The 23,015-nt window shown below is 36.0% G+C and overlaps 2 protein-coding genes across 4 annotated transcripts in view; both read right to left on the bottom strand.

The window, feature by feature from the left end:
• The window catches only part of LOC136824638 (sperm flagellar protein 2-like), a 258,048-nt gene that overhangs the window by 24,233 nt on the left and 210,800 nt on the right, over positions 1–23,015 (bottom strand). The window lies entirely within an intron of this gene.
• On the bottom strand, positions 1,962–17,796 carry LOC136824586 ((Lyso)-N-acylphosphatidylethanolamine lipase-like). 3 transcript variants are annotated; one of them, XM_067080572.1, is made up of 5 exons: positions 17,724–17,764; positions 6,233–6,452; positions 5,328–5,861; positions 4,661–4,781; positions 1,962–2,974 (listed from the first exon to the last, which is right to left on the bottom strand). In XM_067080572.1, the coding sequence occupies exons 2-5, from the start codon at positions 6,336–6,338 to the stop codon at positions 2,650–2,652; spliced, it is 1,086 nt and encodes a 361-aa protein (XP_066936673.1). In that variant the 5' UTR covers positions 6,339–6,452; positions 17,724–17,764; the 3' UTR covers positions 1,962–2,649. The 3 variants fall into 3 exon arrangements, with proteins under 3 accessions (XP_066936673.1, XP_066936672.1, XP_066936670.1); XM_067080571.1 differs by lacking the exons at positions 1,962–2,974; positions 4,661–4,781; positions 5,328–5,861; positions 6,233–6,452 and adding exons at positions 6,724–7,784; positions 7,949–8,066; positions 8,277–8,804; positions 9,263–9,393 and having other exon boundaries at positions 17,724–17,796; XM_067080569.1 differs by lacking the exons at positions 1,962–2,974; positions 4,661–4,781; positions 5,328–5,861; positions 6,233–6,452 and adding exons at positions 6,724–7,784; positions 7,949–8,066; positions 8,277–8,804; positions 9,263–9,465 and having other exon boundaries at positions 17,724–17,796.

A 23,015-nucleotide genomic window follows, 5' to 3' on the forward strand; every position in this document is an offset into this window, starting at 1 on the left:
GAATAATCGTCAGCCGTGCAAAATTACTCGAATCTGATTGGTTTAGAGAAGTGCGATTAATCGTTAATTGCACTATTACCACTTTTTGCACTCTTCGGCGGGGGGACACTTTTGTCCCCTTATTCTTTTCTCTCCCAAGTCCTGTGTCAGAGACTTTTTTTTACTATATAATAAAAAACATTTTTTTTCTTCAATATAAAAAAGAACAAAGAAATTTTACGTTACAATAGCTTCTTTTAATTGAAAACAAAGAAAAATTACACTGCAATGTTTTCTTTTTAAACAAAAGTAAAAAAGGAGGTTTTCGAATGTTTACTGACGATTACCTCGGAATCGTATGTTTTGTCGTGCAATTAACGATTAATCACTCGTAACAAAGGAGAAAATACCCAGAAAATACCGTAATTTGCACTCGTCCTTCGGACTCGTGCAAATTACTATTTTCTCCTTTGTTACTCGTGATTAATTGTTAATTGCACTTCAAACCATACGATTACTAGTACAAATTAACTTCATATAGCTCAACTCATTGTTTCAGAACAAGCCAAAAGGTTGATAGATAAACCCTGAAAGTTTCATATCAAAATATATCGATTCGTTATTGTTTATTGATAGGAATTTTCCGACTTTCAAAATGTATCGGCAAAATTTATTTATTGATACTAAATTATCAATGGGAAGTCACAACTATGGTACAGTATAGTATTTACCATACAAATGAATAGTAGCCTCAAACTCAGGCATATTTCGATTCTATTGGCCCCCAGACTTATAGTTTATTCTCAAAAAGTTCATCACCTAATTTCACTATTCCAGCAGATTCTGTAAAAGTTCAATATTCTGAGCTACCCAGAATTTTGGGTGTGTTTCATTCTCAATCAACATCATAATACTGTTAGAGAATAGTCGAACGTGCGCAACGCACTGGGCTCAACTTCAGTGGCTTCAAATCATTCATAGGCCCAATTGTAGACCCCCAGATATTCACCCAATGAACAAGTGTGCCAAATTTCAACCAAATCCGATAATTTTGGAGGCCTGTAGACTGCTCCAAAGCTTTAGCCTCGTTTTGGCAAAAAACTCGTTCCCAGGCCCCAAAAATCAAAATTTTTGAAAAATGCAAAAAGCACCCCCAGATATTCACCCAAAGAACAAGTGTGTAAAATTTCAGCCAAATCGAACAATTTTTCAAGTCTCCAGGCTGCCCCAAAGTCTTAGCCTCGTTTTGGCGAAAAACTCGTGCCCAGGCCCCAAAAATCAAAATTTTCAAAAAATGAAAAAAACACCCCCAGATATTCACCTAAGGAACGAGTGTGCAAAATTTCAACCAAATCCGACCATTTTTGAAGTTTCCAGGCTGCCCCAAAGTTTTAGCCTCGTTTTGGCGAAAAACTCGTCCCCAGTCCCCAAAAATCAAAATTTTTGAAAAATGGAAAAAACACCCCCAGATATTCACCTAAGGAACGAGTGTGCAAAATTTCAACCAAATCCGACCATTTTTGAAGTTTCCAGTCTGCCCCAAAGTTTTAGCCTCGTTTTGGCGAAAAACTCGTCCCCAGGCCCCAAAAATCAAAATTTTTGAAAAATGAAAAAAATACCCCCAGATATTCACCCAAGGAACAGGTGTGCCAAATTTCAGCCAAATCGAACAATTTTGGAAGTCTCCAGGCTGCCCCAAAGTTTTGGGACATACACACAGACACACAGACAGACACACACACACACACACACATTCTCAGATTCTAACTCAACTGAAGTTGAGAATAAAAACGCTTTCGAAAATATTTTCATATATTTTTAGCTTTAAATTCTTTGACTATTATCCTAGGATCCAGGAAAGGGAAATGCAAACACAGTCTTTAAAAGAAATTTGAGACTAAAGTGAAAAATAAAGTACTGACAAGTGTTGCGGATCCTTTTTAAAGGTTTAAATCAAAATTAGATATGTACAACATGACACATATAAGACGTATGGGCATCCCATTCTATATTTCAAAAAAATTATAAATTTAACATATGAAACAAAAAATTAAAACTTTTCTAGTGACATAAATAAAAAATTTAAATAAAAAGTAATCATGAAATAAAATACTGACAGATGTTGATAATGTAGAGAGGTGAGTATGTGCAAAATAAAATATCTACAGTAAAAAAATGTAAATAGCAATAAGGTTTATACAAATAACGGTAGAGTTGAATCTCCTACCAATAAATTCCTTGCTACATAAGATTTGAAGTCACTTAGTCTTAATTTGTTACATATGCTGAGTGGCCTGCTGGATTGGAAGTAACGATTGCCGCCAGAAGTTGAAAAATGTAAAACGCACGAAAAAAACGTTCTAAATACACCTTTTCGACCGTAGCTGCTAATTGCCGCGCGGTCGTTTTTTGTCCGTTTTACTACCTTAAAACCGTTCCAGTCTTTTTTTATGCACCTATAGACAATAGAAAAAGGTATCAAAAAAGGATTGGAACGAGTTTAGGGGGAAATATCCGCGTTGCAATTGACGGCTACGGTCGAAAAGTTGTATCTAATCCATCATCCAAAATGCGGCGCATATTTTAAAGCTTCACTTATTCTTGCTTAAGAAGAAAGGTTAAAGATTCGCCTCTAGCCTCTAGCTTGAAACTCATTTGATTTCTTCCAATTCAAATAGATGTTTCTAACCTACCAAAAGTTTTTACATATTCTGTTTGAGTTTTCGTACAAATAGAATCGACCATTTTATTGAAGATGTTGGGTTGATCAGCATGGACGTGATGTCCGGCATCTTCAACAAAATAAACAGTCAGCTGTTTATCGGACAGTATATCTTGCACTGACTGGAAATCGGAGATACCATTGACCCAGGAATCACCCCCGGTTATGATAGTGACCGGTTTGTTGTTCGGAAATTGATCTTTGAAGCGATGTATTAATGGATTTTTGGCGAAAACCATTTTGTCGGAAACAGTTTGGAAAGCCGTTTCACCACTAAAAATGAAATTTACAATAATTAGATATTCAATTAAACAAATCTCCTCTACCTAAACACTGAGAATGATCGGAGATGAAGGAAACACACAACAAACAACACTTGAGGTACTAATAGAGGAGATGAAAAAGGACAAAAGAAAACAGCCAAACTCAAAAGAGAACAGCGGCAAGCTCATGGATTTATAGCAGTAAGAGAAACGATATTGAAAGTCATAATAGACCTTTTCATAAATTACGTCACGAACATCACTTGCCTCGTTTTGAAATTATTGCCATGGTGGTTAACTCCCAGCGGATTTTATTGCAACTACTTTCTATTCGTAAAAGAATCATTTAATGTCTCAAGGGATATAACCACCATGGCAATTGTTTGAATACGAGGCAATTGATGTTCGTGACGTAATTTATGAAAAGGTCTATCAAATCTAATCAAATTTTATAGCAAAGTAAAGGAGCCTCTTTAACGAGAATCTATTCAACCCTTGAAAACCCTTGAAAATGATAATAAATTTGACGTCAGAACAGATCAGTCGTGCTCTTCGTTTTTTTTTTAAATGGAGAATTTTTAATAAAATACAAAAACATGAAAAAAACGACCAAATTTCAACAAAAAACGGTATCGCCTAGAAGAATTTCAACAAGAGATGAAATCGAAAATGTTGCAAATCGATGTACAGAGCAAAACTGCATAAAAGATGACGACAAAATGAGATTAGAATGTCATAAATGTCAACGAACACTGCATTATGCATGCACAGGACTACCATCTTACCAAATACAAATGTTCCTGAATAAAGGCTATCGAAAATACCAATGCATAAATTGCTGTTCCATCGATCAGGAGCTACACCGAAAAATCTTGGACCAATCAGAGAAAATCAAAAGCTGCACACACAGCCGTAAAGAAATTGAAGCGTGTGAAAATATTATCATGGTGAAAAACGAGAATGAAAGGAAGTTGAATGTCGCAGTTAAAGAATTACAGGGATACGTTAAAGAAAGGAACCATGTTGCCGATACAATTCAAGCTCAATTTTTAGCGCTGGAAACTAAACTGACAACTAAAATCGAACAGGCAATGAATGCGAAAACTATAGATATCAAAATGAAAACACATTCAAAGAAAAGTTTTGCCGAAATCACGAAAACCGGTGACGAGTTAAATATATCCAGCATGAAACAAATACTTCGCAGCGAAAAAGTCGAAGAACAAAGGAAGAACAGAGAAAGCAATCTCAAGGGAAGCTAACATCATCATTCATGGAGTGGAAGAGAATGGTAATAGAGATGAAAATGATTTCGTAAACGAACTCATATAAACGACGTTAAAATAAACACAGAGCCAACTTACGTCTCCCGTATTGGTAAAGAATCAAATCGTACACGACCAATCAAAGTTGTATTTAATGACGGGCATGTAAAATACAAATTTATGAGAAACTTAAGAGAATTGAAGCAGTACGATAAGTACGCCAGTATGAGCATCACAGACGATTTAACAATAATGGAAAGAGACCAAGTAAAAGAATGGAGAAGTAAAGCAAACGAGAGAAATCGAGCAATGCCGCAGAGCGATTACAAATGGAGAATGCGAGGAAGTCCTCAAGGAGGACTATATTTAAAAAAGATTTTTGTAACGCCATATATACATCGAAATGATTCTCAAACAGCTACCACACCTACCTTGGTTTTTGAGCGTTGCAATGGAAAATATAATGAGCAATGGGACTATTCTCTTCATTGGAATATAAAGGATCGTATTTAGCCACAATGTCTGAGCGAAGCCTCCCGACTAACGATGGACCTGAAACGAGAAGAAGAAATTATTCATGAAAAAGGTTTAAAAAATCTGGAGTTTTGACCTAAACTGTCGAATATGCTAACCGCACTGGCTCAACTTCAGTATCTTTTAAATTACTCGTAGGCAATTGTAAATAAAATTTAAGATATGATAACTTTTCTCTAGAGACCCAAAAATCAAAATTTTCAAAAATATCTACCCAAGGAACAAGTGTGCGAAATTTAAATCGGACCATTTTCGAAGTCACCAGCCTGCCCCAAAAGTTTCTAGCCTCGTTTTGGTGAAAAACTCGTTACCACACCCCTAAAAATCTAAATTTTCAAAAAAAAGAAAAAAGACGCCAGATATTCAGCCAAGGAACAAGTGACATAGAATAGGATTTAATACTATCAACAGCCCTTCCTCACCAAAAGAAATTGCTATCCATTCAAGCGTTTTAACCTAAAAAGTCTTTTTTTCTGAAAACAAGGACTCAAAGTTTAAGCTAGAGATCGTTATTCTCAAATTTTAAAGAAATAATGAATTCGATAGATGAGAAAAACAACTTACCCCAAGGTCCAGCAGCACGCAGAGCAGATAACGGGTTAAAAGATGTCAAAATTTTGAACAATCGGATTTTCCATTTCGGGATATTCTCCAAAATCCCCGTTCCTGGTTCAGGAATCTGTGGAAACCCCCATGGATCATCTAAAATCAAATGTAGAACCCGATCAGGATATTTGATGGAGTAAATAGAGGAAATATAACCACCGAAACTATGTCCTAAAATTATAATCTTCTCTAATCTCATTTGTCTTCGCCAATCTTCAATCGATTGTATAAATAGTTCATCAACCTCCTCAGGGACCTCGGGAAAAACCGGCCTCGAACTTCGAGCGAAACCTAACAGATCGATGGCATATACGTTCCGTGTTTTTGATAACGCGTCTAAATTCCACATCCAGAATCCAGATCCTGCTGCGAAACCATGTATCATTAATAATGGCGGATGTGTTTTATCGTCATGGTTACCAACTTTTAATGTTCGAATGACATTTTTGTTTGAAATTTCAATGAATTTTGTCTCATGGTCGTTCTTCAATACTAAAAATATGAATAAAAATCGTGAAAATAATGTTTTTTTAAAAACGCGGTAGAAATTCTCTACGACTCAGTAAAAGAAGACAAGAAAATGTAAACAAATAAAGCCGTACGTGAAGGTAGATCGTCCAGCTGCGGTGCGCAGGGTTTTGGGCTCAACCCCTAGCTGGGTCATACCAAAGACACCAAAAATAGTATTTGATGCCTTAGTAAGCGGAGAAATCCAGGGAAATGAGTGGCTCCCACCTCTACCTTCGGATAAATAGTTGACGAAAGGGAGCTTTCGGGCTATTATCTTATCATGGAGGAATTGATAGATAATACCAAACATTTCAAAACTAATTTTCTCTCAAAAAAATTGTAAAAACACTGACCTTGGTACATGAGTTTTTCAGCTTCGTGGAACTTTTCTGGTGACGTAGGCGTCCATTTCATGCAACCAGAACATTTTCTTTCATCGAGTCTCTTTGCTTCTGTCATGCTGAATGTGTATTTGAAGTTTGTTGAAGACTTTCTTTATTTGTGTAGTTTCTTTCTTTATTAGTTCATTTGATGTTTCTTTTTCGTTCTTTTTTGTTTTCAGTTTTATATTTCCTAAAATAAATGAAAAAATAAATGTTGAAATTTCAAATTGGATTTCAATGAAAGTTCGCCATGTTTTCATTTAAATGTTATAAACAACCTTTTAATTTAAAAAGGGACTTTAAGTTCGTAATCCAAGAAATTCATTTTTTTATGAACTATCCAATGTCAAAGTTTGGTAAATCAACCCGTAATCTTATTGACCTAGGAACAAATAAGGCAAATGTTATTGGATAGTAAGCCTTTCTATACAAGTCAAAATTCTAAAAATTCGAGGAGAAAATTGATGCAAACAAGTCCTGGTATCTACATAAAATAATATAAAATTTCATTCAATATTACAATACAAAACCAAATAATTTAAAGAGAAAAATAATCAGAGCTGGTGGAGGATCCTGATAGTAGCGAGTTTATGTATTCGAGATAAATCGATGGGAACGGTATAAAGCATAATTGACATATCTCCAAAATCACCGTCCACTTTGCTCGAAGACGGTAAAAACACCAAAATACCGTCGTCTGTTTAGGTGAGCAAAGGCGATATAGAGCCGTACATGAACTATCGACTTTGTTTTGTATCATTTCACTTACCGTCGCCCTCGATATCCTCCGATACATAAACTCGGTAGTGATAGGTACTAAGACAGGGCTTCTGCAAACTACCACGGAAAGCTCCACTCGATAAAACGTTTGGTGAGAACCGAGCCTCTCCTAATTCTAAGAAGTCTGCCAATACTGAATAAAATATTGTTGGAAATTTCTTGGAACATGACGAAAAGAGAATGAGCACATTAGAGTCTCATTTTAAAAAAAACTTTAAATACTATAACCATCCCTCATCCAAATTCCAATCATCTCAACAGGAAAATTTCTAAATATCTGTTAAAAATTAATAATTCGTAAAATATATACACCGTTGACACTTGACAACGCGTAAATTGAGATTATACAGTCCACACAATGATTCATAAATGAGGCACGTATAATCAAGATTCTCCTGATTGGCTAGAAGGAGCTTCAATATCATCAGCCATAAAATGTTGAGCTATATTTGACAAGTCACTTTGTTCGGTTACTTTATCACAAATATTATTCACACACATATTAAACTCATCCGGCCTGTCCGCATAAATATGATGTCCTGCACCTTTTATGATTTGAACATCGACATAACTTTTATCCCTCAGATATTTGATGTTGTATCCTGAGCTAGAGTCCATCCAAGACCTTGATCCATACAAAACAGTCATTGGTATTTTGGAGTCAATTTCTTTAACGCGATGAATCATTGGGTATTTGGCCCATCCGTATGGTATGGATAAAGAGCGAAATGCAGTCTCACCACTATAAAACAATAAAGAAAACTTGTATACCTGTATAGAAGATTGAACCAAGATTTCAGATTTCAAACATTAATAATGTTTTATCTTAAACACTTTTGGCAGTGCTGTTATTTCTGGTTATTTTAAACTTCAGGAGAATGATTAATAAAAGCTAAAGAAAGATACCTTGGGGATTGCGCATTACAATGGTAAATATATTCCATCACTCTCGTGTCGTCTTCACCAAATATTCCTTCATATTTCTTTCGTAAATCTGGACGAAATTTACTGATCAAAGTTGGTCCTGATGGAAAGAATTTTTGGATATATAAAAAAAACTTTCATGAGCAGAATTATATTAATCTGAACTCTGAGTATCTATCCTTAACCAGGGTACAGTACGCAGTGCGGGTGAGTAAAAACAAGACATAAAATGCAGCTCTTCCATTGAAATCTTATTCAATCTCTAAATAACAGAAAAAATCCAAAAAAATTTAAGGGCTGATAAACTTACCCCATGGACCAGCAACTCGTAGTGCAGCTAAAGGATTAAACAAACTTAACACGGCAGCAGCAGCCTTTGCCCAACGTGGAAGCTTAAAGGATTCTTCTTCCCCTGGTGGGGGCTTTTCAGGTATTCCCCAAGGATCTGCTAATATTAAATGTCGAACTCTTTCTGGATGTTCCAAGGTGTAAGAGCAAGCTAAATAGCCACCAAAACTATGTCCCAATAAGACAAATTGTTCTAATCCAGCTTTTTGTCGCCATTCTTCTATAGACTGGACGTAAAATTTCTCAGCATCAGCACTGTCAGATGGAAAATTAGGTCTAGAACTTCGACCAAAACCAAGTAAATCTATGGCATATACTTTTTGTTTTTGTGAGATTTCATCCAAATTTAAAGTCCAGAATCCAACACCAGCAGCGAATCCATGGAGTAGCAAAACTGGTAATCGGTCCTCTTCTGATTCAGTTTCAATGGTTTGAATTTTGTTGTCATCACTTATAGGGACAAAGTAACTTTTGAAGGATCTACGAACACCTAAGAAATAAAATTTTCTTGTATTAACTTAATTTTTTTGTCAATAATCCTTACCTAAGTCTACAATCCTGTGAATTAGGTCTATTTATGGCTATTTTTGGCCGTTATACTTTTGAGAAAGACAGAAAAGAAATCAATCAAAAAATTCTTCAATATAATACTGTGAAAATTTCAGGCTAAACTGACAGTAAATTTAGTTCTTATAATTTCAATTTTGGTTAAAAAGTATTATTTGAAATGTGTCCAAAATTAGTTCAAAGTGTTCTATTAGGGCTGGATTAAAAAAATATCAAACAACAAAAAAGTTTTTGTGAAGGAAAATAAAAGAGAAATTCAAAAAAACTATCTATTGTACCAAGAATAAACTGGCAATACGCTCTTATAGAGCTAGGAAACAGAGGTAGCAATTAACTGAAAAGACCAGCCATGGTTTTCTTAAACTATGGCAACAGCCATACCTTCTAACATTTTCTTTTCAGCAACTTCTAACAGTTGGAAAGAGGTAGGTCTCCAGCTGAACCATGACCACCACCAGCTGTCTTGAGTAGCTACTTCACTCACAGCTGTTGTTGTCCCTTGGTTGCTCATACTATCAAAATGAAATTTTCGAAATGTTTGTAATGATCTCACATGTTTGATTTTTGTGATTACATGATAAATCCTAAAGGAAAACATGCTAAAATATCATTCATTAAAACAATTTGGAAAGATGTCTAGAATAAGATGTCAACAATTGCAGTACAGTAATTGTTTTATGAAAATAGTCATCTGCGATTAATTACGTGAAGGTTTTGACTTATTTGGGCATTTCTCTGGAAGTTTTCATCCTAGAGATCTAATCTTTTGATATTTTATTTGCCAAAGTATGGTCATTACACAAAGTTTATTGCCTCTCCCTAAATTTCCTAAAACTAAACTTAAAGAGTCTCCCACTTGATACAATCGATAACTTTTGCAAATCGATGACTAATCGATAACCAATCAATTGATTGAATATCTTTTGATTCCTAAAATCAATAGGTAATCAAGTGTATTCTAAAATCTTGAACATCGATTGATCATAGATTGGTTTTTTCATCAATTGGCTATCAATTGTGATTAATCAATCATTTCAGAGTCAATCAATGAATAATCAATCAATCGATCATGAGTGTTGTTCTGCTCATGCAAAACCCTTGATTCTGTAGAGGTCACAAAATTGCTGAGTACCATACAGACATCAGAAAAAAAATTCAAAATAGCGGCCAAGAGAACAATGATAAAAAACTAAATTTTGGAGTTTTCAATTGCTTACTACAACAGAATAATGCAGTGAAATAAAACGTAAACAAACCTTCAACCTTTTGTCGGTCCAAATTAAAGAAATATCCTAGCAGCTTCAATCAAAGACAAATGATCAAATATGTCGCTTTTACATAAAACATTTAATCGTCAACATCCCCTACATCATCTACCACCCCAGCACCCAACAATGGAACCAACATTTCCAAGGAATCTACTGGGACAGTGACTGCCCTTACTGATGCTGACCCGACTACCAAAACTACTTCTAAACCTACACTGAATATGTTTTCGTTTGTCAATATACAAGGACTTTGCCCACAAACAAAACCTTCATCTGTACCCTACCTCAAAGATCTTACAAACAGCTCAACACAACTGTTTTTAGGCTTAACCGAAACCTGGGTTGACGGACAATCACAAAAAAGGAGAACTTGAGATTGAAAATTACACTTTTTTTAAGAAAAACAGAGACAGAGTAAAATCGAAATATGGCAGAGCAAGCGGAGGCGTTGCATTTTATGTACGTAATGACATTGCATCATTCTTCGAGCCCATTTTCGAATTCTCGAACGGAGTAAATGAAGCATTGATGCTTTTATCAAAAAAATTTAATATTCTTCTCTGTGTTATCTACAGACAACCCAACAATCCAGACCACAAATCTGAAGAACCTGAATTACAAGAACTCCTTTCTGCAATGATAGCAAAAAATGATAGTATTACTGATTGTACACCTGAAACATTAATCCTTGGGGACTTTAACATACCACACACCTCTTAATGACGAGACTTTAACCCCAACACGAAATTGCAATAAATAGCTTCTGGACGTTTTAAATGTCTTTAAAGCAGACTTGCACATTAATCAACTGATACACAAATCAACACGCCGTGATGGTAATATTTTAGACTTCTTATTCACAAACAACACAGACACTTTATTTAAAATTACACATGCTCACCTACTATTTATTCAGATCATCTTGTTGTAGATGTTGTTACAAAACATTTGAATTTTGATAATCAATTCGGAGAAACTGAAGAACGTAGCTTAATAAGCAAATTTGACCTCTACAACTTCCAAAGTGATAAAATTGACTGGGAAATTATTAACAAAGAATTAACTGACATTAATTGGTCTCAAGAACTGGACACAAATCTATATGAACAAAATCGTCAATATGCCAACTTCCTTGAAAAATGTCGTCTGATTGTGAAAAAGTATTTGCCAAAGAGAAAACCTCCAAAAAAATTTTCAAAGATTCCAAGAGATCGTCGTATTCTTATGAGAAAACGTAAAAGACTCTCCAAAAAGAATTTCAAAACCAATAAAACAAATCAGAAACTAATTGACATTGAACTGATGCTACAGCAATCCCACGAAAATAAACGCGATAAAGCAGAGCTGGATGCCTCACTGAAAATAAAAAGCAATCCTAAATACTTCTACTCCTATGCAAAGAGATTCACAAAAACTAAACCTAAAGTTGGCCCACTGAAAAATCCAACCATCAACAAATTAACATCTGACTCGCAAGAGATGGCAAACATCTTACAAAAGCAATATACTGTTCAGTATTTACCACTCCCAAAACAGACTACAGTTTTCTGAATTCAAATGAGACAAAAGACTCCTCAACCCTTGAGCACATTACTTTCACAGAGGTGATTTCATCCAACAAATTGACACTATTCCAGCCAACTCGTCAGCCGGACCAGATGACTTGCCAGCAAAGTTTTTCAAAATGTGCAAGAAATCACTTTCTAAGCCACTTAAGATGATATGGCAAAACAACTTTGACAAAGGAATCACACCTGAAATTCTCAAAACAAGCCACATTACACCAATCTTCAAGAAAGGAGATCAAGGTTTACCAGAGAATTATCGACCTGTTGCCCTGTCATCAATTACCACTAAAATATTTGAGAAAATAGTCAGAGAAAAATTGCAAACCCACCTTGAAGAAAACAACCTATACAATCCAACACAACACGGTTTCAGACCAGGGCGATCTTGCTTGAGTCAACTATTTGCTCATGTAGAAAGACTGATATATCACCTACAAAACAATGAAAATGTTGATGTAATTTACCTTGACTTCAGCAAGGCCTTTGACAAGGTGGACCATCAAATCTTGCTACACAAGCTAAAAATTAATGGAATCAAAGGACAACTATTGAACTGGATACAAACCTTCCTTACTGAGAGATACCAAAAAGTTTCCATAAACACATTCCTGTCAGATAAAGCGAAAGTTACAAGCAGAGTTCCACAAGGCTCAGTTCTGGGCCCCCTCTTGTTTCTGGTAATGATTAGTGACATCAACGAAAAGATTAAACATTCCATCCTCTCATCTTTTGCTGACGACACAAGACTTATGAAGGCAATATCTTGCGCTGCAGGTGTGAGTCTGCTTCAAGATGATCTAGACATTGTCTATGACTTGACATCCATCAACAATATGGAGCTCAATGGAAAAAAGTTTGAACACATTGCATACGGAAAAAATGAACAACTGAAAGTACACTCAGTCTACAAATCAGATGTAAGTCTACAAATCAGATGTACAGCAGCCAATCGAAATAAAAAGTGCAGTGAAAGACCTGGGTATCCTACTCTCAAACAACCTGTCATATGAAATGCACATTCAAACGATCACTGACAGAGTCAGTGGTATTTATTCACATACAAACCAACGCCTGGGAAGAAAATGCCACCTCAAACCAGTGAATACAACGAACAAGAACATTTGGAAGAGCTGCCTTTCAGACACCGGTCCAAGACTATTCAATGTGTTACCAAGAAAAATACGTGACATGACCAAATGTTCCAAAAATTCCTTCAAAAAACAACTTGATCAATTTCTCCAAGATGTTCCCGACCAGCCACTGCTCCCTGCCTATCTCTTACAGGATGGCTGACTCAAATTCAATTGTTGAAATGGTCAAACACCGGACCCCACGGGTTGAGTGAGCAGAGAATTTGCTGAAACACATCAAATGTAATCAAAGGTAAGGTAAGCTGTAGTAATTTTTACATATCAGAATCAATATCCAATAAATCGATTGGTTAAAGATTAATCATCAATCAAAAAAGTTATTGATTACCCCAATGTAATGAACAAGGTGGCGTCATGACAACAGGAATTTCTTGCAGCAGGCAACCTAGTCAACTGCTCTAACTTGGGATGATTGGTAAAAAAATGGGACTATTGATATCTGGCCTGTATTTTCACTTACTATTAAATCTCTTTGACAACAAATTTGTTTTGATAACTCGACCAAGTTTATCAATCATACTTTCTGTCATAACATGTCACGATAACTGTCACTGATAGTGCGCCCTTTTTAACTTTTTGTTTTCATTCAAAATGACCGGACGCCGATTGGAGAATTAGAGAACGCCTGCTGCCTAACCCCCTATCGCCCGATGAGATTAACAAATTTAAGGAGTGTGTAACTTGCTGCGCAAGTGACGTCAAACGCTCCATTGTTTTGCTACTAATTGCTCCGGCCTAGGAGCCTTCAATTCTCTCTTCCGACAATCGTCAAGACATTTTTTGTCTGTTTATCTAATCCGATGATCTATTCCGATTTAACAAAAACGGATCACTGATTCCGATAATACTGTGATTTGATTGGCCGAAAGGCCGAAAAGTATTTAGAAAAAGATGGCTATCGAAAGGTCGTGGACTGGTGAGCTGTGAATACTGGCAAATCTCAGTGAAAAATTGATCATTTTCATCCTTATTCATGATGTTTTGGACATGATTTATGAGAAGTTTGATGGTGCGTTGTACGTTGTACTGCTACTGTATACTGAATTCAAAACGTGTGTTTCTCATGATTTTATGCTGTAAAAATGATCTATTTTGGACTTTTGGTCATTTTTCATGATGATATAATTGTTGGTTGTCCCTTTTGGATTTTCAAACTTGACAATGAAACTTTCAAACACACAGCCATTGATACACAGTATATTTTGTGGTGTTATGTATGGCTGAAAATGATCCTGTTTTGGACTTTGTTATTGTCGTATTCATCATCGGCTGGCGACCGTTCCTTTTGATTTTTCAAACCCGACACAGATTTTTTACAAACATATCACTATGAGAATTCAATAAAGGATACTGAAACACAGTTCCTGTGTAAATTTTAAAAATTGGAGAAATTTTCACAGTCAGACAGTGTTATGGCTGAAAATTATCATTTTTGGACTTTGTTGTAATTTCATCGCGGCTGGCAACCATTCCTTTTGATTTTTCAAACCCGACACAGATTTTTTACAAACATATCACTATGAGAATTCAGTAAAGGATACTAAAACACAATTCCTGTGTAAATTTGAACAACATCGGAGAAATTTTCACAGTATTATGGCTGAAAATGATCGTTTTGGACTTTGTTGTAATTTCGTCGCGGCTGGCGACCATTCCTTTTGATTTTTCAAACCCGACACAGATTTTTTACAAACATATCACTATGAGAATTCAGTAAAGGATACTAAAACACAATTCCTGTGTAAATTTGAACAAGATTGGAGAAATTTTCACAGTATTATGGCTGAAAATGATATTTTTTGGACTTTGTCGTAATTTCATTGGCTGGGGCGGCCGTTCCTTTTGAACATTTTTCAAACACGAAACAGGTTTTTTCCAAATATAATTATTACATACACACTATTGAACCATTTTATTTGGTTTATCCTACTCTTCTCCAAGTATTATCCCAGCAGAAAAAATAATGTGGCTTAATGGGATAAACTTTTGCGGGGATAAAATTTTGCTGATTTCGCGGATTTGGGTGTCATCCGCGAAATTAAGTCTCAATGGAAATTTGGAAAGGCCTCATCCGCGAAATATTTTTAAACAAAACTCAAAATTTGTCAAACAAATACTTTTTGAATGTTTACTGGCATCAAAGAAGTCCTAATAATGTGTATTTCAACAACCAAAAAGCACGATTTGACAGTTAAGTCACAAAATCGTGAAAATATTACCACCCGCGAAATTAAGTCCCTGCAAAATTTTTAAATTTCGCGGGTAGGCCCAATCGTGAAATTAAATCCTCGCGAAAGTTTATCCCATTAACGAAATTTTATCCGGACAATCAAATTAACAGCGAATCATTGCTTCGCTATTGGCAAGTTTAGAAATAAATAAATTTATAAGAACTAGGAAATATTGACTTCTAAATATTTATCTCCTTTAGCTCCAATTTTGAACTTTTTAGTTGAGGATGAGTGGGCGGGGGATGGGCTTGGTTATTTAAGCAAGAAAGTGCATGTGTAATCACTTAGAAGAGCTAAACTTCCAGCTGGTTTATTTATTCGTTAAGATTATTTCTCATTCTCGCTCTGCAATAGATTTATTGCCGGAGCTTCCAGCGCAGCTGGTTTATTTGTTCTTCTTTGTTCCAGACACTCGTGTGTGTTCTACTAAGGATTTTTTTCATATTTCGATTCAAAAGGCTACTCGGTGCGAAAGGGAGATCATGTATTCTTGATATGCGTAAGTCATTGTTCTAGCGGAAACACCCTAAAAAAGCCGGGATTTGACCTCTCTCTGTTACTAAAAATAGAAAAACAGAGGTCAAAAACCGGCTTTTTTGGGTGCTTCAGTTAAAAAATATGACGTCATCTTGACTTACGCATATCAAGAATTTCTTAATACACCGTTCATTAACTCAAATCAAATGTCTTTGGAGGTTCGGTGAAATGGTGGCCAAAACTGCCATCCCATGTTTTGTCAGAAAGTTCCCAAGTTAGAGCAATTAATGTTAGAAAATGAAAAGCACGAAATAAGTCCAGATGTTGTGTCTTTCTCTTTTACGAGAAGAAGCCACACAACGACCAGACCAGAAAGTTGAAAATGAAATGGTACCGTGAGATTGGTAACTTGCATCAGTGGGAGGCTAACATGCATAGTCCTCAAATGAATGACCCGGCTGGTCATTAAAATAAAAAACTAAATTGAAACAAAAATGGTAGATTAGAGCTGCGAGCGGAGCCGCGTAGTTGTATTTTAATGACCAGCCAGGTCATTAATTTGAGGGCTAAGCATGTTAGCCTCCACTGATGCAAGTTACCCAATCTCACGGTACCAAGATTGGACCATTCCAGAATTTGTCCGTAACTAACAGGACAGGAGGCGTATCAGTGTAGCTGGAACATCGATATCAGTCGATATTCCAGGGTTAGAAAAAGCTAATACCTGTTATCTTTTCTCTTTAAAGAATCAACAAGCCATCAACATCGATAAATTCAACACATTTCCTCAGAAACTTTTAAAATCATCTGCCATTATGACTTTCTTGAAGCCATTCCGAAATGAACCAATCGGGTTATGTATCGGAATTCCTATGGGAGTTCCTTTCCGAAATTTGTAAAATAGCTAAGTCGGCAAAAAAACTTTTCCCGGGGGTTTGAGGAAAAACGGAACTGCTATCATTTGTTTTTTATTTAACCAGATATTCAAATTTGGGCTCAAATATACTTAAATAAATAAGTTAATATTGAATTGAATTGAATTGAATAATATTCAATATACTATTTGTATCTCTTAGAAAATAAACACTTACAAAACGACATTGTTTATCATTTGGAATACCCCCGTATTTGAATCATTCTATTGTGGGCGCAAAAAAGGGCGGAAACTAAGTAGCACCCTCAGTGCAAGATTGCCGCCTCATCTTTATTCGCCTGCGAGAGAATGCGAGCTAATCATTATTTTCTTGCGCGCTCAAGGGAAAAGGAAAGTGATCGATATTCTTTGAAGGAAAAACGTCAGAAACAAACCCAAAGACCAAAAGATGTATTTTGTTGTTGAGAATCAATCCTTTGAAGATGAAAAATTTTTTGCTTTGCATTTTTTTCGGAACGCTGAAAAACTCTAATTTCGATCTTCCTTTAAGGAGGTTGCGAGATTTGGTTTAGCGAGGCAAAAATCGCTAAAAAGCTGGTAAAATCGTAATCCTCAAAAATCGAAGTTCCAGCCTCACTGCGTATGACATTGGATATTCGATGGCAAAAGTTTTCACCAAAATTAAAAACAGAAAAAAAGAGGGAAATTTCTGACACATTTTGTGAAAGTATATGGTATAATAGGGTGCGCATATACATGCATGGATTTTCATTACATTGGAATTTCCGACCACCACTGGAAAAGAGGCTAGAAAAATTTTTAAGATGTACGTCGTCTGAAAAAATTTTCTGGAATGGCCCGCCATTCATTTAGCTTGTGAAAGTCACCGTCGCTGCCCATTCATTCCATTCATCATATTTACAAAGTAATTGACGATTGAAGGGGCAGGTGAATTTCTTTGATCTTTAACTATTTTCTTTTGTTCCATTACAGCAATTTCTTAACTAAATCAAGCCCAAAACAAAATCGCACAGAAAGCTGGAAGCCAGACGCCAGATAGATTGTTGTTGTAGTAAATAAATGTTAATATGATATGATTAGAACCTTTATATTCCAACCACACTCTGTGCAGACTACTGTAGGTAGCTATTTATCTGAGCTGAGAAGCATGCCACATGTGATTATAAAATCACAATTCCCTATTAATATATAGATAATCAAATTCTGATTATTTTGCAAAACATGTTATAAAAAAGATCTAGAAAGTACTTACGTAACGCAGTCTTGGACATTTTGAAATTTTGGCTGATTCACAAAAATATTTTGTACTTTGATTTTGTTTACATTTTTAAAGCTCTGTCTATATGTCACTATCCGGTAAAATACAGAATGCTAGCGAGGCTTACAAGAGAAGACTTTTTTGGTTCTGCGAATAACACTTTATAACCCTATCTACACGCATTCAAAAATTGTAATGGAAAAAGATTGAAAAAAGGGAGCAGAATGGCAGAAGAACTAAACAAAGTTTTTTACAGTTTTTTTTTCTGGAAAGGTCAAACAACTGGAGCATTAACGAGAGCCACTGAACATTGTAAAGGTCAGTGGGCAGACCAGGAAGAGAAGGAAGACAGGGTTGCCCCATTGCCATTGTATTATTTCATTCCATCCATTGGCATAGACCTTTTTTGAATCAAAGAGAGAGGCGGCCACCCTGGTTGAATAATTATGTAGTCCAGCAGAAGAACAATGATAAAATCATGCATAATTATTACAATATACATGATACAGTAATTATGCATGGCTCTATCATTGATTTTATGGCTGGACTACATAATCAGTCAGGCACATCCCTGGCAAATGAACGGGGGTATTTTTCACTTCTTCTATTCTATTTCTATCTATTTGGTTGAGTTGCAGGAGGCTTTAGAGGCCTATTCTCGCAACTATAGACGCTTACTAATGAGCGTCCCGTCAGCACCTTGAACTGACTACCCAATTCGCCTCACATGGCATGGGTTGACCCGGGCGAAGGAATGTTCACTTGCCAAGGGAACTGCCGTAAGTGGGAATCGAACCCTGGCCGCCTGCACAGATAGCGACTCCAGAAGTCACGCAACTATCGTTGACGTCAAACCAAATGTTTCATTTTTCCGTGAACTTTGAACCCTTCTAACTTTTCTTCTATGTATGCTAAAGCGTTCCGGTTTTTACTAAAAGAAAGCCCGTGATCTTAGCTTTCCAGCAGTATATAACACTGTGGACACACACGGGCTAGACGGCAAATTGGTAAAATGCCAAACGTTTTGCAACATTTTGAAAATTGTTTGCCGACGGGAGAAAAGAAATTTGCAACTTTCGAAGAATAAATGTCCAGACGGTGTCAATCGAACGAATCGAACGCCGAATCAATCGAACGCAATTGAACGCAATCGAATAATTGCAATTCGATTGTTGAACGCAATCGAATCGCAATCGAATATTACCCAGGATTTGCTGTTCGATTGCTTCGATTACGTTCGATTGTATTCGATTACGTTCGATTGATTCAATTGTATTAGATTTTATTCGCTTTAGTATGGTACTTAAGCGCTCGGCCGCCCACGCTAAGAAGCTCTAACAGAGTGATCCAATTTAATTTAATCGCAATCAAACTCATCGTACATAATCGTAATCGAACGATATTGAAGATTAATCCAATGTAATTGACATCAATCGAACCAATCGAACATAGTCAACAATCAATCGAACCAATCTAACCTTACTCGAACGCAATCGAATATTACCCAGGAATCGGCCGTTCGATTGAGATTCGATTACGTTCGACAATCGAATCGCAATTATTCGATCGCGTTCGATTACGTTCGATTGGTTCGATTGCGATTTTTGTTCGAAGTTGTTCGATTAACACCGTCTGGAAATGTGTCTGGAAATGGAGGAAAAAGTAATTGGAGGCTGAAACTTTGTATGTTTATCAGAAAAAGGGTGAGGAATTCAAAAATCACATTCGCTAATTCTAGTTCTTTCATTTTCATGTAGTTTTTTTAACTTTTTTGCTTCTTTAGCATGGGAATGTCCCAAAAAAAAGTTTTTATTTCTGCCGAAATGGATTTTCTTTTCATTTGGGGTTTCTACTTTCAGAAAAACTTATTCTCTACTCATAAGTTTTTGTTCCTCCATTTCCAGAGGCCCCTTGAAAATGGGTCCTACCACCTTTTTTGACTCATTTCAACCTTTTCCAAGCTATTTTCTTCAAAAACAAAAATAAAACAATGCAATGTCTTCTTTTTTCAAAAAAAGATATATCTTTCGTTATTTTGATAAATATACTAAATATTTTACAAATATTTTTATATAATAATATTTTAGCACCATCAAAGAATTCTTCCTCCAAATTTGAGGTCTCTAGCTACCCTAGAAAAAGAGATATGCAAAATTTAAGAAGCATGACTGGAAAATTTCTTTTTTTTCTTTTTTGACACATTTTTCGAATTTTTCCAAGCTATTTTCCTAACCTTTTTTTTGACATTTTTAGTCAAATTTTTGACACTAAAATTTGAATATCTTTACAACCACTTATCCTCTGGAGGCCTATGACCCCTCATTTTCTTTCTTTTTCAAAGCTCTACAAGATAGGATAGATTTTGAAAAAAAATTTGAAATTTGAAAAATCTTCTGGAGTTGCTAGCACAGAAGCCAAGGTCGACTACCACTATACTACGGCACTTGCGACCATTGGCAAATGAACGGGGTTGAAAACTGAAAGTGACGTAATAGCGCGCCAAATACCCAGTTTAATTGAACCGGGTTGGAAATATTTTGCTTCATTTCAAAGAACTGCATAGATGAAATTTTTTTTCCATGGGGCAATTTTGTCTTCGAAGATTGTTCCCAGTTTTCTTCCTTTTTTCCCTTTTTCAGTTTGAAGTTCATTTTTATTCATTTTCACGCTTTTAGCCTGAGACGTCCTATCTCATTTACACTGGGTGACGAATACCCCATGCAAATGCTTACCCACGACCCTGGACACCTCCGTACATTGCACGGTGGAGTCCGGTGGGCGTCCGGTGGGTGTACAGTGGGCGTAGCTTAACCTATTTTTACCACCGTAAATGTCCCACCGTACACGAAAAATACCGTCGTACATTGTACGGTGGGAAGTCGATCTGTGACAATTCCGTGTACGGTGGGATTCTGTACGGTGTTTTCGATCTTACCTAAAATGCCACCGGACGCCCACCGGACTCCACCGCGCAATGTACGGCGGTGTCCAGGGTCTTGCTTACCCCGTTCATTTGCCAGGATGTGCCTGACTGATAATTATTCAACAGGACGTCCTCTTTGAAAAAAGGTCTATTGCATTGCATGGTTGATTCAAAAGGGACATTTTGTGAATTTTACTTCTTAGTTCTTCTTATTGCAATTGGGACTAATTTGATCAAATTTCTATCTTTCTAGGGGCAAAAAGTTGAAACTTTCCTATTTTTCCGACTTGTAGTGGGACTGAAGTTTGATTTTCTGATTTTTCCAACCCTTACAGAGACTGCCATGTTTTAAAAAAAACACCCTTAAGGTTTAAGGGGGCACTCACATAACGATTCTTCCCTCGACTAGGTATAACGTCAAATTGATGCAAAGGGGTGGGGGTTAGAGCAGTCAGGGCCTCCTTTCATTTCTTTTATATTACGCAAACGGCAGTGTGTGCTAAATTATTTTGGTTTCACTTTCGATTTCAAACAAACGTTGTAGCAACAACAGGGCGCGCTCGTACATAAAATTCAAAAAAAATACCGATCATCGTATAGAGCACTAAAAAATACCCCCTTTCTATGTTTAGTTTGTTCTACCTTGGATTATTAGTGAAAATATATTCAAAAAACCTTTGTCCGCTATCAGCCCGCGCGGTAAACTTTGTCCGCTTCAATTCTTAGATAATGAATAAGAGGAGGCACTACTGGGTCAGAAACTGTTCGATTCAGACCCACGAACGTTTTTCCATGCGTGACCCCGTGACGAATGCTTATGAATTCTTTTAATAGAAGCGTTCGTCACAAACGGGAAACCGCTTGTGACGAACAGTTTTTAAAGAAATTTTAAATTTTAAAAAAATTTGAAAAATCTTCTGGAGTTGCTAATTATGACATCATTAAATATGTCAATGTCCAGGGGATGTCAATCAAAATTTTCGATTGTCGAACCAAACCAAAGTCAATCGCAGATTTACATCAATTATTTTAAGATTGATTTGGTTCTATTGTACTCAATTGGCTTCGATTGATTCAGTCAATCACTTCGATTGGTTTCGATTATATCAGAGTGATTGATCGAACAATCGAAACCAATCGAAGTGATTTATCGAATCCAATCGAAGACGATCGAAGATTTGCATCTTTTTCCCATTTTGCAGGGCTCGAAATAACGGTCGGACATCGGACATTGTCCGACCCAATTGCTGAAATGTCCGACCCAAATCGATTCTAGTCGGACATCATGTCCGACCCAATTACTTTCGGTGCCTTCAAAAAATTTGTCAGATGCGTTGTGAAATTTCCAAAAGAAATTATAATTTACATAGAATTAGTAACTTCTTAATATTTACACACAAAAACTCTCAAAGTTGCGATCATTAGTGTTAGATATTAATTTTGTGTGATGCTTTTTCTCAACAAATGAAAGCATTCTTCAAGTAAAAATCATGGGCTTCTGACCATTAATTGGCATTTGTTTAGCTTCTTCGTGATCAATGAAGATATTCTATCAGAAGCTTGTATTATACTTGAAATATACCCCACATAAAAATCAATCGGACATGTCCGACCCATTTTACTTTAAAAGCCTTAGGACATGTCCGACCCAAATCAATTTTTGATCGGACAATGTGTCCGACCACCTAAATATCGTTATTTCGAGCCCTGTTTTGATTGAATTCGATTGTTCGATCAATCACTTCGATTTACTTCGATTGATTCGAACAATCACTTCGATTTACTTCGATTGAATTTGATCGATTCGATCGATTCGACTCCAAATCGAATTCGATTGAGTTCAATTGACATCCCCTGGCAATGTCAATTCAACGCCCGTTAAAGAAAATAATTTGTAAACAGTACTTTTTAACGTGAAATTTAGAAATACGTACAAAAAAAGAATCAAATTTAAATATTTGTTTTCTATCTAGATTATATTAGCGTTAGAATACGGTAAATTTTCACTTATTTATTTTGGTTTCCGTGATAAAAAGAAAGTCTTTATTGTGAACTTTGAGCATGCTTATCGAGGTATATATACTTCCGTTCCACATACTGCCGGATGTAAGATTGATGGGATTGAACACTGAATTTTTTTACTTTTGATTGAAAATAAAGGTTTAATCTAATATTTATTAAGATTTATGAACTATTTGAATTAGGTGCTTTGAAACCCAAAAGTTGATAGACACTTTATCTCTATTTTTTTGAAAATACTCTCAGTTGAAAATGAAAGTATCAAGGGAACAAGCAACATTAAAAGTAATCACATTTATAGGCTATCAATTAAAAGAGCTTATTCAACCCCAAAAACAAATAAA

The sequence above is a fragment of the Clytia hemisphaerica genome, unplaced genomic scaffold (assembly GCF_902728285.1).
Source record: "Clytia hemisphaerica strain Z4C2 unplaced genomic scaffold, Clytia hemisphaerica genome assembly, whole genome shotgun sequence".
NCBI classification, from domain to species: Eukaryota; Metazoa; Cnidaria; class Hydrozoa; order Leptothecata; family Clytiidae; genus Clytia; species Clytia hemisphaerica.